At 42.3% G+C, this 19,232-nt stretch overlaps 1 protein-coding gene across 9 annotated transcripts in view; it reads left to right on the forward strand.

Annotated features, from left to right (window-relative positions):
- The window catches only part of HECW1 (HECT, C2 and WW domain containing E3 ubiquitin protein ligase 1), a 321,722-nt gene that overhangs the window by 238,931 nt on the left and 63,559 nt on the right, over positions 1–19,232 (forward strand). For all 9 annotated transcript variants that reach the window (XM_060247682.1, XM_060247678.1, XM_060247681.1 and 6 more), the window contains 3 exons: positions 6,777–6,907; positions 9,855–9,976; positions 17,341–17,526. In XM_060247682.1, the coding sequence (XP_060103665.1) occupies positions 6,777–6,907; positions 9,855–9,976; positions 17,341–17,526 (439 nt within the window). The remainder of the gene's footprint in view (positions 1–6,776; positions 6,908–9,854; positions 9,977–17,340; positions 17,527–19,232) is intronic.

Raw genomic sequence — 19,232 nt, forward strand, 5'->3', positions numbered from 1 at the left:
ATTTTAGCAAATCAATACAAAAATAAACAGAGAAAATTATGCACAATATAATGTTCTCGCTTCCTGGCCTGATCTTATTCATAGGGCAAAAGACGTTACCAACTTTCTTCCCCTCTTAGAAATGCCTCTAGCCTCTAGTCCCCCTCTGTCTGTGGCATAGAATGGATCTTTGCTGCTGAGGTTAGATATTGACAAAAGATATACCTGTAAGAGGTATATAAATATAAATGATCTTTCCATCCCATATGATAGCATGTGATCCAACTTCCAGGAAAAAGCAGCCCTGTTGTATCAGTAGTGTATGAATCTTGCCTCTCTTGGTCCAACCAGGTCAATGGTGGTCTTTCAGAGGATGCTGTAAAGGCAGTTGTAGTCCCCCACTGTCTGTGGAATAGAATGGATCTTTGCTGCTGAGGTAGACTGATCCAAAACATCCTAGATTCTGATGTAATAATAATAATAAAATTTTATTTATATCCCGCCCTCCCCGCCAGGGCAGTCTCAGGGCGGCTAACAACATTTATACCCATACAATACAATAAATATAAACTTTAAAATTAACGTGTGGAGCTACTTGTCTTGGGGCAACTCCAGTCAAAACCCAGCGCCCAAATTGTTCAGTTTCTTGTCTTCAGCTCAGTCACCACTTTATATTGTCTGTGCACACGCTTAACAGAACATAAAGAAACATGATCTTTCAACACTTCTTTTTAGAGCTCAATACCAGCTTCTTCTTTTTTTGCTTCAGAAAGTGCAATAAGAGGGTTTAAACATTTTTCTTTGCCACTTAATGCCTTTTTATCCACAGTAGGAAATGGAATACCTCGATACTATAAACACTGTTCTCTGGCCGAGCCAAATTTAAGACTTCTTTATGTTTGCTTTCTCAACAGAAATGCTGAGTGTCATATTCTTTCTATACTGGAAGTTCCTTTTGTTTAAAAGATTCAGTGTTAAAGGGATACATGGTGAAATTCTGTGTCTGAGTTCTTCATTATAGCTACTGGGAAACAAACTAAAATTAGCATTTTACAAACAGCAATATTATTAAAGCTGTTCTTAGAATTCTTTCTGCTTTAGTGTAATTATACTACTGGTCCACTTTTCCTCAACAGAACTAGAGTAAGAAATGTATTTTTAAAGGCATTAAAAATATGAGCTGCTTCACACAATATTTTTCTGTAGGAAAGTTGATTTCTGTTTCAATTTATATGGCATAATATCTTCTAATGATAGCATACCAACATGGTAAAGAAAAAAATCACACGGTACCATGTCAGGAAAATTGCTAATAATGTCTGTAGTGTTGCCAAGTCCTACCTTGGCTGCGGCGTGGTAACGTCACATCTGGGTGATGTCATCACACTGGGCATGTTACGCAACAATAGAGCTCTTTGGGGGTGGGAACCCCCCCACGTGGTCCACTCCATGCCGATGGGTTGAGGGCCCCCAATCTGAGAGAACCCCCGCCTCCGGCGAGAGCTTGGCAGCCCTGAATATCTGTAAAGAGGACTTGTGCCAGTTAAATGAACAAAGTGGTGCCTTCCCATACCAGTTAGCCTTTCCCAATGCTGGCAATGCTAACTTGAGAAAGAATCCATATAATTCTTTTTCCACTGATGTTCCCAAAGGCGATCTAGTCAGGGAACCAAAACCTTTGTTTCTTGTTACCTTGTGAATCAGTATCCAAATTCTCCCCTCCCAAATTTTTGTGACCTTCAGTGACTTGACCAGGCCAATTTCCTCCATCTTTCTCTGTTTCTCTTCTTCAAAAACCTCATAACTGTTCTAAATTTTCCTTGCCTAGTGCTGCATATCTGGTCCTCATCAGACTGTGTTGTGGTGTGTATGTTTTTTTTTTCCCTGGTTAGTTTACAAAAAGAAGGGTATGTGCCTACTGGGCTTGCATGTTCTGTTCCCCTTCTCTCTAGGGTTGCCAGGTCCCCACTGGTTATCAGCAGAGATGAGGATAGGGGTAGAGTTACCAGATCCAGATTGGGAAACTCCTGGGGATTTGGGGGTGGAGCCTGGGGAGGAGAGGTACCTCAGTGGGTTACAGTGCCATAGAGTCCACCCTCTAAAGCCTCAGTTTTATCCAAGGGAACTGGTTTCTGTAGTATGAGCTGTTTCTGAGATGAGCTGTAATTCTGGGGAATCACCAGGTCCCTGGTTGTTAATTCCTCCTTCCTTCCCTTTTTTAGACTGACCTTGGGTGCAGTATTATGTTTCCACTAAGATAAACATTAACCATGGTTCTTTTTACAATATAGCATTACTCCAGGTTTATATTCTTCTTTCAAACTCTGGTTTAAAGTTATTCGGAATTACTATTCACTTCAGCGTACGTTCATAATGCCACCCTGAAAAGGGGAAGTGAAAAAGCTGGCAGGCCACATTTGATTCCTTAACAATGGTTAACTGTATGAGATACTTTACGACTACACTGACCCAAAAATGAGATAAATATATCATTTTGGGGGTAGCTAGAAGCTTTTCCTCACAGGAGCGTGAACAAAATAGGATATTATGAAACCAGAATATTATTGTAATAGATTGATTTGATGGAATTTGGATATTATTGTAATGGATGGCTTTTTAAAAAATGTATTTCAAGAAACGCAGACGTTTCTCAATAAAAAAGAATCAGTAATGATTGACTGGCTTCCCTGAGAGTCTGTTTAGTTATCATCTCTATTTGCTTTCTCCTCCATGGAGGAGCTAAAGGAGAGCACTGGACATGTTCTAGGGTGTATTCTTGTTCATATTGGTATTTAGGCCCAAGAGTCTCTCATAAATTGAATTTATGCCACCAGCAAACTTCCCAGAATCCTCCGCAGCACTCAGGCATTCTGTGACAGGCACACAGAAGGGTTCTTGACAAAGCAGCCAAAGTGGAAAAAGTTTTCCTGAGGGTAAAAAGTTTGAAATATTGCTATGTTATAATACAAGCAGTAACTAGAGCCCGTATTGCAGTTATTCTTTGGGAAACGGCAGGCTCTTTCTTTTCAAACATATCCCTATAAGTGCTTTCAAAGATTTTTTCAATTACGTTGACATTTTTAGGAATTTACTGAAGATTATTCTACATAATTGAGACTACAAAGTAGCAGCCTCTTGGCCCATCACTTCAGTTCTAAGGAATCATTTGCCAGCAGGGGATTTTCTACCATCTAATTAAATAGAAAGCTTATGTATATATCCTTATGAATATACGGACTACTTTTTCTGTTCTGCATTTGCATCAGGGAGTCATAAAACTTTTCCCATATTGGAATGGAAAGTTTGTTCAGTCAGCCTGCTGTGAAGTGAATAAAAATGTTTATAGGTTCTTATAAAAGAGAGAGTGAGGAAAGTAGAGCTATTTTAATATAGTCATGAAGTCTAATATAATAATTTGTTTGTAAGGGTGCATATTTGACGGCAAAATAACAAATCCCCAGTTCTTGTGGGTGTTTATTTAAGCTTAATTTTATTATGTTATTCACCTACTTGTTAGGAAAATTGTATTAAAAAGCAGCTTTGATTAAGGGTGAAATGAATAATACTGAAGGAAAATGTTATTTTTTTCAGTCAAGAGTAAATCTGTAAAAACTTTGGTATCTTTAGTTCTACTCTCTTTTTTTAAACTTGCCTTTCTTAAAAAGAAAAAAGTTTTTAAGTCACAATTTAAAATGAACAAAAATTCCAATATGTATTTAATTTATATTCCACATCTCAGTCTTGATTGGGAGTCATCTTTCCCATAGGGGTATATATAAAGGGGGGGAAATGTTGTAATTTCAGATCCAGGGCGGAATGTGTTGGAAATTTTACCATGAATGCTTGTTTTCAAGTAGGACATTGCTGGTTCAGGATTCAAATTCATACAGTTTTTTGGGTTCTGAAGTTTGGGACCATCATTTTCTGCGGGGAATGTATATGAGTGTCTGGAGCAGCTCTTTATAAAGATGCTGGCAGCAAATTGGCTCAGAACATAGTCTTCCTTCTAACTGAAAGAACCCTAGGTTTCAAGCAGCTTGGACAAAGAAGTTCAATTGTATAGACCAGGGGTGGCCAAATTTGCTTAATGTAAGAGTCACACAGAATAAATGTCAGATGTCTGAGAGCTGCAAGTCATGACCATCAAATATTTGAGAGCCGCAAGACAGGAAGGGAGGAAAGTAAATAGGAGGAAGGAGGGAGGGAGAGGTGCAAAGAAAGCAGCTTTAACTTTAAATGCATTCTCCAAGTTGCCAGCTAGCTTGGCTTGGAGAAGTGATTTAAAGAGACAAATGCCTTCTCTAAGCTGGCCAACAGGACAGTGGGGGCTTCAAGAGCCACACAATATGTGTGGAAGAGCCACATGTGGCTCCCGAGCCACAGTTTGGCACCCCTGGTATAGACTCTCAAACCAGGTGATTCTCTGCACAGCAACACTTCTCTCTACTAATTACAAGAATGGTGGTCAAGAGACAACATATCAGGGGAGCTCTGGCTGAAGATGGCATTTAAATGAGTCAGTCACAAGTTCTTTTAGAGCTGTTCTCTCAAGAGCAGTTTGTGCCAGAGTTCTCTCAGCTCCATCTACCTCACAGGGTGTCTGTTGTGAGAAGGGGAAGGGAAAGGAGACTGAAAGCCACTCTTAAGACTCCAAGTGAAGGACAGGGTATAAATCTAACATCTTCTCTTCTTCTTAACAAAACAAAACAAAACAAAACAAAAAAAACCCTGTCTGCATTCATTTCATTTTCTTGCTGTTACAGTGACTGATAATTTTTTAACCTTTCTGCTGAAAACTGTTCATTTGCCATCATTCCTTGTTGTGGTCTGTTTCCTTTCCCAAAGTGAGAGTGGTTTCCTTTGCAGGACTCTCCCCCCTCGCTCCATTGCTTCCTTTTGGCCAAATGACTCCATTGCAGCAAAGTGAGTGCTGCCTGACTGCTAAAGAACTCGCAAGTTTCAAGCAAATTGGACTAACAGTTTGAATTCTACAGGCCCCTGAACAAGCTGCCCCCAGTTCTCTGTTTTCCCAGCCACAGTACTCGCAAAGAACAAAAGTGCTCTGGCCTCATAAAGAAGGGAGGGAAAGAGAACCAGGTCTGTCTGTACCTTCACTCCGAAGATCATTGGCTGGAAGTGCTCTGTGTTCCTCCCTTGCAAGGATCTGATTAGAAGGAAGAAATGCCATTGCCCAGGAAATCAGTAGAATCAAAGGAAAAAAGAGCTCATGCTGTACTGCAGCACCCAAAGATGAAAAACAACATGGATTGTTTAGGAAGGGTCTTCTGGAATACCTAGGAGTCCCAAATTTGTGTGATTGTCCCAGAAAATGATAATAATGACCCAAACCAGAAATTTCTGTGGATTTCTTTGGCTCAGGAATTTTGAAATACACACCCCTCTCTTCCAGTCAGACCCTCATTATTCTTTGAGATCAACTACAGAGAGTTCCCTTCTGGGATCCTTTCTTATGTAAGATGAGATGATGTAGGACTCGGAGTGGAATGTTTTCAGTAGGGCTAAACAAAAAAACAGGGTGCTTGTCACTGAATTTGTGACTTTCTCTCCTTTTGTAGATTTTGAACAGATTGCTTTGAAGCCAAAGTAGGGTGTTCAGCAGTTAATGTGAAGATAATACGTGATCTGGTTGGCTGAGGTCAGCCATGTGAGTGGCTCAGAAAGCATGTATTTTAATATTAAAAGGTTTATTCTATATGTAGCCAGATCTGATTGGTTGTATACTGTCATTATGACAATTCCCTCTCTGGCTAGGATCACTTGAGAAGAGAGTAAAGCTCAAAGTGTGGCAAAGCTCAAGCAAAGAGGTAAAAAATGGGGGCTGTGAATAGCCACAACCCCCGCCCCCGTCCCAGGATTCCAAATGGGATTTACTCCGAATGAAGACCACAGTTTTATACCCCGCCTTTCTGAATCAGAGTATCAGAGCAGTTTATAATCTCCTTTATCTTCTTCCCCTACAACAGACAGCCTGTGAAGTGGGTGGGGCTGAAAGAGCTCTCACAGAAGCTGCCCTTTCAAGGACAACTCCTATAAGAGCCGTGGCTGACCCAAGGCCATTCCATCAGCTGCAAGTAGAGGAGCAGGGAATCAAACCCTGTTCTCCCAGTCCACACGCTTAACCACTACACCGAGCTGGCTCTCAAAAATGAAAGCAATTTTTCACGTTTAAAAATAAAAGGGGAGATCTACATTCTTTAAAGTGATGTTGAAATATTTCAGCTATTGCATACTGTGTGGTTAAGTATGGTGCCACAGTATAATAGGGCATTTATGCTGGCTAGGCTAAACACCTTTCCATCAGTGGTTACTGAGGACTGTTGTGTTGTGCAGATATTTCTTATTTGGATAGAAGATGTGAGTGTCAGAATGGTCATATTGAGACTTCAGAACATATTTTGCCGCTGTGCTGATTTTGGGGCGGATTTGAGGAAGAAATCTTTATCTTATGATTTTTTTTTTTACCTTATACATTTTATCTTCCTTTGCAGAGTCTAATCTAGTGTTAGATACAGATAATGGGATCATGTTATTAGCAGCAAACTTTTATTGGCAGTAATTAACCGTAAAAGGGGATAATTTAGGGTTGTTTCAGTGTGATGCTGCTTGTGACCAGTTGGCTGATAAGGCAATATCGTTTCAGTAAGTATGGTTAAGTAAATAAATGAAATTGTATGTCATTCTGGAATCTGAAATGCAGAGCAACAAAAATACTTTGGAGATCTACCCATGTGCCACAGACTGATCTATGTTTCTTCCTCTCCTTTTTCAAAATCAAGGTATCAAAATATACAGCGAACTATCGCTACAGAGAGGACAGAGGAGGATATTGTGGTCAGTAACAGGGTGGAAAGACTCCCTCCCACTGGAGGCAGTGATTCTGAGGCAGATCCTTCCCAGCCAAATTCAGGTAAGCCATTTTTTACATGGTTCACAGGTGTTCCAGATGGCATTCTGCTCTTAGTGCAGTAGACTCAAGTTTTGGTGTTTTTATGGCAGAACTAACGAAGCGGGCAAGGTAGTCTGTCAAAGGTGGATGTTCTTATGCCTGTCCACCATCTTGTGGAAGAACTGTTGACACAGCCTGGAAGAATATGGTGTAGGCCGGTGTTTCCCATTTGCAGGGTCACGACCCAGTACCGGGCCATGGAAGCCTCAATACCGGGTCACAAGAAAAGCCAAAGCTAGCCCCGCCCCCAGCAAAGCCTGAACTCTGTTTGGCTTGCTTCCTTCCCCCATTTCTGTGTTGTGCAGAGAAAAGCTAGCCTTAAAGACTGACACAGGCTGCAAAGCCTGAGCCCCATTTGGCTTCCTTCCTCTGTCTCTGTGTTGTGCAGAGAGGAGCTGGACTGCCTCTCCTTTGTTCTCTCCCCTCCCAGTGTTCAGGAGAAAAGCTGGAGCCCACTGGCACTTTAGACCCATGAAGTGTTCTTCAAGGTATGAGCTTTATTGTGCCTTGCAGTATGTTCTTTTGGGGAGATTTCCCCAGGAGGCCTAGGTGGCAAAGAAGGCGAGGATATTTTTTTCAGCCAGGAGGGGCGGGGAATGGGCATTCTATTTTTTTTTTTTTTTACCAAACGACCCCTGGGCAGAATTGTTGCTGACTGGGGTCATCTGATGGTGAGTAAGGCTTTTTTTTGTCCCCCCTTCTTTCTTTCTTTTCCTGCAAATGATGCTCTGCCTGTATTCTTGGTGCCAGGGTGGGGGAAGCAACAGTGGGAGGGCTTCTAGTGCCCTGGCCCCACTGGTAGACATTCTGGTGCTTTTTGGGCATTGTGTGAGAGAATTTTGGACTGGATGGTCTACTGGCCAGATCCAACATGTCTTCACTTAAGTTCTTTCTTTCTATGTCTTTCTTTTCCTTTCCTTTCCTTTCCTTCCATTTCATTCTTTCCTTCCATTTTTACTGGATGAAACTTTTCTGTTCATCATACTGTTGTTGCAGACATAGGAGCTCTGCCAATGAAAAGTTAGCACCCCCAGTTGCAGCCAGCTGGCCTTTCTATGAGATTTCTGTGTGAGTGAGTGAGAGTGGAAAGTGTGGGGCAGAAAGAGATTATTGGAGATTACTGCTGTATATCTCAACAGCACTGGAAGTGATGGTACTATGAACTTGATGCCATTTTACTGGTCCTGCTTTTAACAGCTGTCTGACACCAAAATTAAACTTCTCCTGTAGATATTAAAAAGGATGAAAGAAGTTCACTAGCTAAATATCTGCACAACAAGTTGCTTTTAAAGGCATGGGAAACACAGCCAGTAAAAAGCTGCAAGCCCTTCATAAATATTCTTTTGCAGATAACTGCATAAAAGCTTGTATGAACTTCATATAACTTGAAATTCATTCATTAATTGCAGTAAAATTCTCTGCTACTTGTCACAGCAATTTCCCAGTGTTTCAGCAGGGAAAAGTATGAAAAATAGCTGTCAAAAGATTTTCTTGAAACCAAGAAAGATTGGTTGTAGCTTGAGGCAGGGTTCCAGCAGTAGCAGCTGAAGGAAAGGTCTTAAGAAGAGGCAGGTTTGGGGAAGTGACATCACAGGAAAAGGTGGAGTTTTGGTTCAAAGTGACATCACTTGGCCCTTGACCCGGAAGTGACACCACAGGAAATTATATAATTCCTGTCTCCCAGCTCCACTCCTAAAGTCTCCTGGCTCCACCCCCGAATTTTAGTGGGCCATAAAGGAAAAGTGTAAAAATAACCGGGCCACAGGAAAGAAAAGTTTGGGAAACCCTAGTGTAGGCAATTAAACAGAGTTCTGGCAGTCAGGATGCTTCTTAGAACAGGTGTCGCAATTGGAGCTTTAATATGTAAGCATGTATTTGTAATTCATATGTCTGTTCCTCCACTTGAACATGGACAGGAATAAGCTCAAAGATATTCGCTCATACATGGGAAGGTCAGCAACAACACCATGTGTGGGGGAACCAGTCCCCTAGCAGTTTCTGCCAGGTCATTTTCAGGACAAAAAAAAGTGTAAGGACATATTTTTCCACTCCAGGCCCCTTCACTGGCCAAGGGAATTGGAGGACTGGGCTGAGAGTGAAAAGCCCATCTGGCATGCTTCTGTTCTCCATCAGCTAGCTTGACTCTGCAGTTTAACAACACAGGTGATTTTGTTTGAGTTGCTATCACTATCTTCTTACAAGCACTTACAAAAACATTGCTTCTCCATTTTTGGGTGTTTTATTTCCTGCTCATTTTTTCTTTAGTTTTGGATTTTGTAAAAACATCTCCTTTCTGTATCTGGTTCCCTTCAGGCAGATTTCTTTCTTCTTTTTTTTTTTATCCGAACACTGATGCCAAGTTCAGCTTTAGGTATCTGGCTTTTTGACACTCGTGCACTTTCCTTCTCCAGTGCTCGGTTGCATGTGTAGCCAGAATTTTGTTTTGTTTTGTCTTTAAAAGGCTGTCCCATTATACACATGAACAGAATATTGCACCATTGAAAGCTAAAATATGACTGACAGGTTACTAAAAGATAACAAGTCTTAGGAATGCACACACATTATCTATAGACTGTTATTTAATTGAAGCATGTTACTGATCAGTTAACCGATAAATCAGCTATCAGGTAGATCTCATTATCATTTTCTGATTTTGTTTGGGACCACATGTTCCAAGAGACCAGCCCTGCTTTCATTTTCTTAGTGTACCTGCCAATACTCACACCTTGTTAATTTTTTTTTTAAAGCAAGGCTTGTTGGAAAAGATTGTGGCAAGGGCTAAAAGGGTTTATGCAGCAATTAGAAGGTAGAAAAAAAATCAAGCGGTGGAATGGGGGTACCAAAAGAGGTGGGGATTGTAATGGTGCCATTTGTGGGGCAAGCTCTTTTTCCTGTGTTTGACTTTCAGAAGTGAGAAGAGAAGTGTCTGTTTCGCCTGTGAACTCTCAAAAAATCACTTTGCTGCTGCAGTCTCCAGCTGTCAAGTTCATCACCAATCCTGAGTTCTTCACGGTGCTGCATGCAAACTATGTAAGTTCTTGCGCATCCACTGTCTTGCAGGTTGGTGATCTACTCTGGTGGCAGTGCCCAGAAAGGGCTTCGTTTCTTGAGCTCCAGAGGTTTAGCATAGTGATGTTCCTAAGGCCACTTAACTGTTGGTGGAAAGTGCAATCAAGTTGCAGCCGACTTATGGCCACCCTGTAGGGTTTTCCGAGGCAAGAGACAAACAGAGGTGGTTTGTCATTACCTTCTTCTGTATAGCTGCCCTGAAAGTCCTTGGTAAACTTCTGCGATCTGAAGAGATCAAGGTAGCCTGGACCATCCAGTGCAAGGCAGGCAACTGACTAGTATTTCTTTATTAAGAGTTGAGGTCCTTTAAGGACCACTGTCAGCTAAAAGTGACTGTGAAATTAATATGAACTAAATTGCCTGCTGAAGGAGGTTGTGATCCTGCCAATCTAATTTATTCTGAGTAGCACCACAATGTTGTTTTAAATTATTTTAATATTTTCTAAGTTTAACTATTTTAGCTGTGTAATTTTTAGTTAATTGTGAGCCGCCCTGAGTCCTCTTGCAGAGAGGGCGGGATATAAATCCAGAGTAAGTAAATAAATAAAGTACTTTCCAGTTCCAGTTACCTTTAATGGCATAACAAGGAAAACAGTACAATACGATTTGATAGTGTAAAAGACAACATGAATACAACGTTTTGCATTGTCAAACAGTATTGCACTGTTTTCCTTGTTATGCCATTAAAGGTTACTGGAGTAATTTCCATTTGTCCTGACGAGCTCCTCTTACCCATTCAGCAGGCTCTCTACCACCTTAAATGTTAACCCTTATGCAAATATTCAGGAAGAGGAAGGGAAACAGCCGGTCCACCCAGTAATAGGTTCTTCTGGACCTGAGTTCGTTGACCTGGATGGTCACACAGAAGAAATTCGGACCCACCAATATTCAGCAGTAATGTGTGCAAGATATGCTACAGGCCCCATTTGTGCATACCTTTTTCTCATTCAAAGAGCATTAGGTTTTTGTAGATGTACAATTTGACCTGTAGGGGGTGGGGCTTTCCTGTTCTCAGTAATGCTTTGCCCCCTGAAATAATAGTTAAACTGATACTTCATGAAACACAAACCAAATATTTTAAAGAAGGGATCTTCCTGTTTGATTCTGGAGTTTTCTTAAGACGCTCACTGTGAGAATCAATGAATGGGGGGAAAAGGCTTTTCTGGGAAATAACTTGCCTAGTACAGTCACAGTTCCTCTGCAAAGTGCAGCCATAAGGTTTTTATTTATTTATTTATTTATATTGGGATTTATACCCCGCCCTTCGCACCGAAGTGTCTCAGGGCGGCTTACAACATGATAATTCAAATACTACAATTTAAAACACTTACAAGTAAAATTAAAACCATAAATTAATAAAAGCAAGATAGATAAAAACCGGCGGTCTACAGATGCATTTTGTTCCATCCAAAAGATTTCCTTGTCAGTCAGTATTATAGGCCTGCCGGAAGAGGGCTGTCTTACAGGCCCTGCGGAACTGCCCTAGGTCCCGCAGGGCCCGCACCTCCTTCGGCAGCTGGTTCCACCAATAAGGTGCCGTTACTGAGAAGGCCCGATCCCTGGTGGATTTTAGACGGGCCTCCTTTGGCCCGGGGACTACCAACAGGTTTTGTGAACCCGAGCGTAGCTCCCTCCGGCAGGTCTTAATAAGCCAGGAGGGGCATGGGTCCAATTTACAAGTACAAGTTTTTTAGTATGTTCTAGGTTGCTTACCTGATCCTGACCTGAATAGCCCAGGCGCCCAATCTCATTACCTCTTGGAAGCTAAGCAAGGTTGACTCTGGCAAGTATTTGAATGAGAGACCGCCAAGGAATACCAGGCTCGAGATGGAGGCTTTCCTACCCTTGTCTCACTGGCAAAGGTGTGAGCCTTGGTCCACCACGCTTGCCAGCCCCATGTCACCAAAGGGCCAGTCCAGGGAAGTACATGGAAGTTTTGGTGGACTCTGTGTAGCAATTACATAGAGTCCAACCTCTTCTATTTAAACCATGCTGCCCAGTGGCTTTGGAGTATGGTTTTTTTTTTAATAAATTCCCACCCTTTTTCTTTAGTTTGTGCATGTGTGTTTTAACTGTCACAGTTTTAGGCATCTTTGCACACTAGGGCAGATCCTTATGGGAGAGATGGGCCTTCATGCCCACTTTCTCCATTTGTGGGGGACTGCTTTAAGGGGCCCCGTGGTGCAGAGTGTTAAAGCTGCAGTACTGCAGTCCTAAGCTCTGCTCATGACCTGAGTTGGATCCCCAGCAGAAGCTGAGTTTTCAGGTAGCCGGCTCAAGGTTGACTCAGCCTTCCATCCTTCTGAGGTCGGTAAAATGAGTACCCAGCTTGCTAGGGGGAAAGTGTAGATGACTGGGGAAGGCAATGGCAAACCACCCTGTAAAAAGTCTGCAACATCACCCCAGTCTGTGAAAGCAACATTACCCAAGAGTTGGAAACGACTGGTGCTTGCACAGGGGACCTTTCCTTTCCTTTCCTTTTCCCTTTAAGGGGCCTTGGGGGTTTGAGCCACCATTCAGTATGCCCAGTTCGGGGGCTGTTTGGGGGTTTACCCCAAGTGACCAATGGTACCACTCCAAATATTTGTCACTCCCTGGCTTTCCCCAACAGGTGGGCTGTGGGACGTCTTTATCGAGTGGCAGGTGGGTTGCTCAGTCCCTGGGTCTGCCCCCATACTTTGCCAATGCTCCTTGTTCTTTAATCAATAAATAACTGTGGCCTGTTTCCTTCCACGAAGAAGAAGAAGAAAAAGACTGCAGATTTATACCCCACCCTTCTCTCTGAATCAGAGACTCAGAGCGGCTCACAATCTCCTATATCTTCTCCCCCCACAGCAGACACCTTGTGAGGTGGGTGGGGCTGAGAGAGCTCTCACAGCAACTGCCCTTTCAAGGACAACTCCTATGGCTAACCCAAGGCCATTCCAGCAGCTGCAAGTGGAGGAGTAGGGGATCAAACCCAGATCTCCCAGATAAGAGTCCATACACTTAACCACTACACCAAACTGGTGTTATTTATTTATTTAATTCAATTTCTATCCTGTCCTCCCTGCCGAGGCAGGCTCAGGGCTGCTCACATGCTCATGACTATACATGAGTATAGACATATGACAAACATAAAACAATAAAAACAATTTAAAACATAGAAATTAACAGTTCAGGTGCTATGGTCTTAATTATGTTACCCTGCTACTCGGCTAGATGTTTTCCATAGAGCAGATCTTAATGGTCCAAATGTTCTATATGGAGCAGATTGCAAGAGGTAATCCAGATATTTTTGGATCACTGTAGTAGCCAACGATCTAAATTGCCAATGCCTGGTGGAAGAGTATCGTCTTACAGGCCCTGCGGAACTATATGAGCTCTTGCAGGGCCCTGACCTCCTCAGGGAGCTCATTCCACCAGTGTGGGGCTGCTACAGAAAAGGCTCTCGCTCTAGTTGACATGAGCCTGGCCTCTTTAGGGCCGGGGATTGAAAGCAGGTTTTTTGACCCAGACTGAAGTGGTCTCCGGGGAACATGCGAGGAAAGGTGGTCCCTAAGGTTATATGTTTTGTTCCTCTCTGTAAGGCCTCCTAATGTTAAGCCCTCAGCCTGCAGACCACCTCTGAATATCTCTTACCTTGAAAACCGTACAGGGTTGCCATAAGTCAGCTGAGACTTGACAGCAAAAAGAAAAAAGTTACATATCCATTCAGTGAAGCACATTCTATGCTGAACGGTCCTTCGTTTACATGTATTGTAGGTTGCGCATTCATTCAGCAGAGTCAAAGATGAGGCTGGGCACATGGCTAGTACCTTGCGTAAGCTCAGTGTGCGCTCATAAGCAATCTGAAGAATAACTTGAAGCACAATAGGATTCTGTGGCAGATGCTAAGGAATTCCCCACTAGATAATTGAAGTGGAAGAGTTCCCCGGGTGGTAGGAAGTCTAAAGGCTACTCGCTCGGAGATTAATAGGATCTGTCTGACTCGTCTTTCCCACTGTTTTGACAGATGCATGCTTTTTTCTTGTAATTGGACAGGCAGAAATGAAATACAATGAGAAAATCATTTTAAGCTCCCCCAGAAGCTGCATGCTGGAATGCCTCAAAGAGGTGTACCGTATTTGCTCAAGATCCAGTTTTGTGTATTCAGGGGAATCAAATGCCATTTAGAAGACATCCACGTTTCATCTGAGTGTACCTTTTGAGCCCTGGGTAGCTTTTAACTTGTGTCGCTGGATCTTATATCAAAGAGAGTATCAAATTAATGCGAACGCCTTTTTCTTTTACGAAGCTGAGCCTGGATTTTGCCATAGAAGTCAGAATGACCTGCTGAAACATCTGTTAAGGCAGTCGTACCAATTCCACATGTGTTAAAATAATAAGCCACATAAATTCAGGCTTAATGTGGTTATGATATCTTAACCTCAAACTCCAATTAAAATTTAGAAGCATTAATTATGGCCATGAAATTTGAGTTGGAAAATATTAACCGGCAGCCGGTGCTGAAATGGAAAACAAGCCTCTTATTTCCTTGAAGGCTTTAAAAAAAAAAATCCATGCGATTCTTGGTTTCTTTTTTTAAGGTTACAGAGGGCTACTAAAATGGTTAGTTGGTACTGGAGCAGCCAAATTTATACCATTAGCTTGCAGAGCGAAAAGCCTGCATTTTTGCAACTCGCACTTATGTCAAATGACCACATACACTGGACTTTTTTTGCACATTTCCAGAACGTGTTATTGTATTGTGCAAAATTTGGGGGCAGGGCGAAAGCCACTTTGGGGTGGATGGCTTTTGCACCGCTCCAGTAACAGCCGCATGATTCAAATAAATAAAATGATTCCTCCCCATTCCCTGATCCCAGGCCTCCAGGGAAAGAAGGCATGTCACCAACTGCGACCCCATGACTCCTTCCTGCCAATGTCGCCAGGGTGGCTCAAGGATCCAGCCATTTGGAGGCAGTGTTGTGCACTCTGATAACATCAGAACTGGCCCTTTTATTGTGACAAGCAAAGTGTTTCATCTGTCATATTTCCAGCTTGTGCAGTTGAAAGAAAAGTCTCTTTAGATGTTTTACTCTTGAAACAACTGGATGACCAGGGCCAGCTCTGCTACTAGGCAAACTAGGCAATTGCCTAGGGCACCAGCCTTCTGAGGGTGCCAGATTGGGGCCCCCCTACTTGACTCAGTGACCTAGGCTATCCAGGTCAGGGAGCAATTTCAAGTATTGTGTTTTTCATTTTCCCCACAATTCATCTGTTTTTGAAAATTGGTTATCAGTGCGTGTCGGGGGGCCACCAGAAGTTAGCCTTGCCTAGGTGCCAGATAGTCTAGGGGGGGCCCTGTGGATGACCAGACAGTTACTGTAGCATACAGTTCAGAGAGCTGATCTTTGCAGACTACACTTGTCTATTGACACTGTAATGGAATGCATTTTTCTAGAGTTGGTCTCCAATGAAAATGTGCCCCGTTCTCTGTAAGTCAGATACCTAACATCTTCATAGCTTCGCAGGGTAAACATGCAGTGCATAGCATGCACTTATCCATGGAACAAGGGGACATGGGTGGTCCCATCATTTTGACGTGTACTTAAAATCGACGCACAATAATGGTTATGGGTTGGAGCCAAGCATCAGTTTTCAGTTCCCACTGATTCCTTCTTGCCTGCTTCAGACCCTCAGTTCTACTCTTGAGTAGCCATTTCTGCCCTGGGAGCAGCATGTTAAGGAGAACAGTGGACTGCAGCAGCAAGGGGGGCAAATGCCTTCTGTTACCGCAAATCTAGTTGGAATCCAATGTTGCATATTAAGAATCGTGCAATTAAATGAAATACGTTACGTTTCAAACTTCAATGTCACATTTTCCAGTAAGTGAATTACACATAGAGATGTACCTTAGATTGGTCAGCACAGCTATAATTGTTCTCTGTAGAAAAGGGATGCTGAAGAAAACCCCAAAAGTACGAAACATAAGAACTTCAACACATGCATCCGTCACAAACTGAGTCAGACAATTGGTTCATCAAGGTCAGTATTGTCTACTCAGACTGGCAATAGCTTTCTGGGATCTCAGGCCACAGGTCTTTCACATTGCCTGCTCCTAATCTTTTTAACAAGAGATGCCAGAGGTTGAACCTGGGAACTTCTGCATGCCAAGCAGATATGCAAGCACTGATCTGCAGCCCCTCCCTCTTGACTTTATTATGCAAAAAAATTAGGTCCCAATATTTCAAGCATCATTTACTATCAGTGTATTTTAAGTAAAGATGGTTGTTGCAGGAGTCAGATTGTGACCAATTCCCTTTGGCCAAGAGAAGCAAACTCACTGAATCAGCGTATGTAGATCCAGGTGAGCCGCTGTGTTGGTCTGAAGCAGCAGAACAGTGCAAGGGTCAAGTAGTACCTTTAAGACCAACAAACTTTTATTCAGAAAGCTTACATTCTGAATAAAAGTTTGTTGGTCTTTAAGGTCCTACTTGACTCCTGCATTGTTTCATTGAATCAGTGTTACCCTGATGAGATAAGGAACATAAATGCATTCCGAAAGGGATTCCCAGCAAATATCCTAAGTAAGAGCAATCAACTTCCACAAATATTCAGAATAAAAGGTATTTGCCTAAAGTATTACGAGAGTCTGCTTTCTGAGGGTGTCATCCAAGTCTAATAACCAATTTGCGGGATGGTGAGTCCCATTGAAGGTGTGCATTATGAAGATGATTGGTGAATAAGCTGTCAGATATCATTCTGTTTTATTAGATCCAAATAGGCAGCCATGTTGGTCTGAAGTAGTAGAACAAAATAGGAGTCAATTGCACCTTTAAGACCAACTTAATTTTATTCAGAACGTAAGCTTTGTGTGCACACGAGAGCTTACGTTCTGAATAAAACTAAGTTGGTCTTAAAGGTGCAATTGACTCCTATTTTATTCTGTTTTATTGTTAGAATCAAACACAGTATCCAGAAATTTCCTATGAAACCTCATAAATCAAAGGTTAGTTGCATTGTCTACACTGATCATGTCATAGGGATGAAATTACACACTGTCCTGTAGTGTGACCAGAGCTGGGTAGTGGTGTACAGGCAGAATTCCAGCCATTATCCCTAAGGCTCAAAGTGTACTACAGGACCGAAATTTCATGTATATGTGAAAGTCTTGTCTAAATGAGATGTTATTATTCTGCAAACTGTTAGACAGACTAGGGGCTTGCAGTTGTATTTTTCGTTCTTTCACACAAACGCTTTTCACATGGATGAGGCAGATATGTTCTGCAAAAGATTCTAGAGCTGACTTACATTTGCAATAACGTGGACTTCCCTTTTTCCTCCTGCTTTTTGACCCCTAGAGTGCCTACCGAGTCTTCACCAACAGCACCTGCTTGAAGCATATGATTCTGAAAATCCGCAGGGACGCTCGAAATTTTGAGCGGTATCAGCACAACAGGGACTTGGTAAATTTCATCAACATGTTTGCTGACACACGGCTGGAACTCCCACGGGGTTGGGAAATCAAGACTGACCAGCAAGGCAAGGTACAAGAAGAAGTGAATGGGAAATTATGTCGCAATCGTCATGAGTTTACCTGGTTTATGTTACATCATGAATATTATATGCCCGAAGTAACACCATTGCAATTTATCTGATTGTTTTATTGTTTTAATATTGCTTACTGTTTATTTTTATGCTGTTAGCTGCCTTGAGTTTGCATAGAATAGGTGAGATATAAATATAACGTAAATAAAAATAAATAAATAATCATGAGGATGACCAGTAAAGTCTTTTGGAGTGCTAAAATCTGTTAATCTTTAAAGGAGTCGATTGCACCTTTAAGACCAACTTAGTTTTATTCAGAACGTAAGTTTTCGTGTGCACGCACACTTCTTCAGATGAGGAATGAGGTACAGTAAGCAGAGCCACATATAGCTGGTGGGGTTTGGAATGCAAAGTGGTACAAAGTTAAAATCCAATAGCAGAATAGTAAAATTAACAAAGTCAGAAAACCTTTGATCTGGGTTGCGTTAGCATGGGAAACTCGCTCTGCTTACTGTACCTCATTCCTCGTCTGAAGAAGTGTGCATGCACACGAAAGCTTACGTTCTGAATAAAACGAAGTTGGTCTTAAAGGTGCAATCGACTGCTGTTTTGATTTACTACTTCAGACCAACATGGCTGCCTACTTGGATTTGTTAACCTTTAAGTTTTGCTGTTATTCAGATGCATACTTCTGCTATAAGATGTATGTTTTAGTTCAGGGGTTCCCAGTGTGGTGTCCTGGACACCAAGACACCTGCCAACACCTTTCTTGGCACCCACCAAGTGCTTTTAGAAAATTGTGGTTCTAGATGGGGCTTCTTCCTAGCAGAGCTTCTGATTGGCCGTGCAGATTAAAAGGTATCTTGTTAAACAGAGCTTCTGTCTGAAATGTTGAAGGGTTGTATTAGAGTTATATATAACCTCAATCCCTGACATTTTATGGTTGGCCCCACCTTGTGTGACAGCCATTTTGTGATTGCGCCCACTGCCCTTTGCCAGAATTCCACAGGTGCCCACCAGGGTGTTCAAAAAACTCTGTATTTTTTGAGTTCAGGTATATTAAACCCCCAAAATATCAGTATTTCCTGATATTCCCAAATCCCAGTGTTGGTATGATATTGGAATTCAGGAAATATTAGGGGTTCCCGAAATTTTTCAGGAACCTGCCTCTTGGGACTCCATTTGCATGGGTCGCTTGCAAAAGGCACTTAAAGGGAATGCATAAAGTATTTTGGGGGTATATTTTTTCAGTTTGTTTTTGCTGAACACAGACGCCTAGTGCCCATGGACACGAAAAGGCTGAGAACACCGTTTTAGTTCATATGCATCAAAATGTTATCCTTGTAACTTTTCTGGGTACAGTAGCAGGATTATCAGAATTTGTAACCTGAGGACAGGCAAGTGAATGAGCAACCATGCTGGGATAGGTAGTCTGCAAGCCATTCAGTCCGTTCCTGAGCAATGTGTTGCTCAGACTGAAGAGTCTGAACCAGGGATGCCCGCCTCCAGACGGGACCTGAGGATCCTGTGGAATTACAGCTCATCTCCAGACTGCAGAGTTCAGTCCCCCTGGAGAAAATTACTGCTATGGAGGGTGGACTCTATGGAATTGTGCCTGTCCTCTCCAGGCTTCACCCCCAAAGCTCCAGGAGTTTCCCAACCTGGATCTGGCAGCCCTACCCCCTCTGCCCCCTGCTGATGGCCA

This window comes from Heteronotia binoei, chromosome 10 (genome assembly GCF_032191835.1).
Source record: "Heteronotia binoei isolate CCM8104 ecotype False Entrance Well chromosome 10, APGP_CSIRO_Hbin_v1, whole genome shotgun sequence".
NCBI classification, from domain to species: domain Eukaryota; kingdom Metazoa; phylum Chordata; class Lepidosauria; order Squamata; family Gekkonidae; genus Heteronotia; species Heteronotia binoei.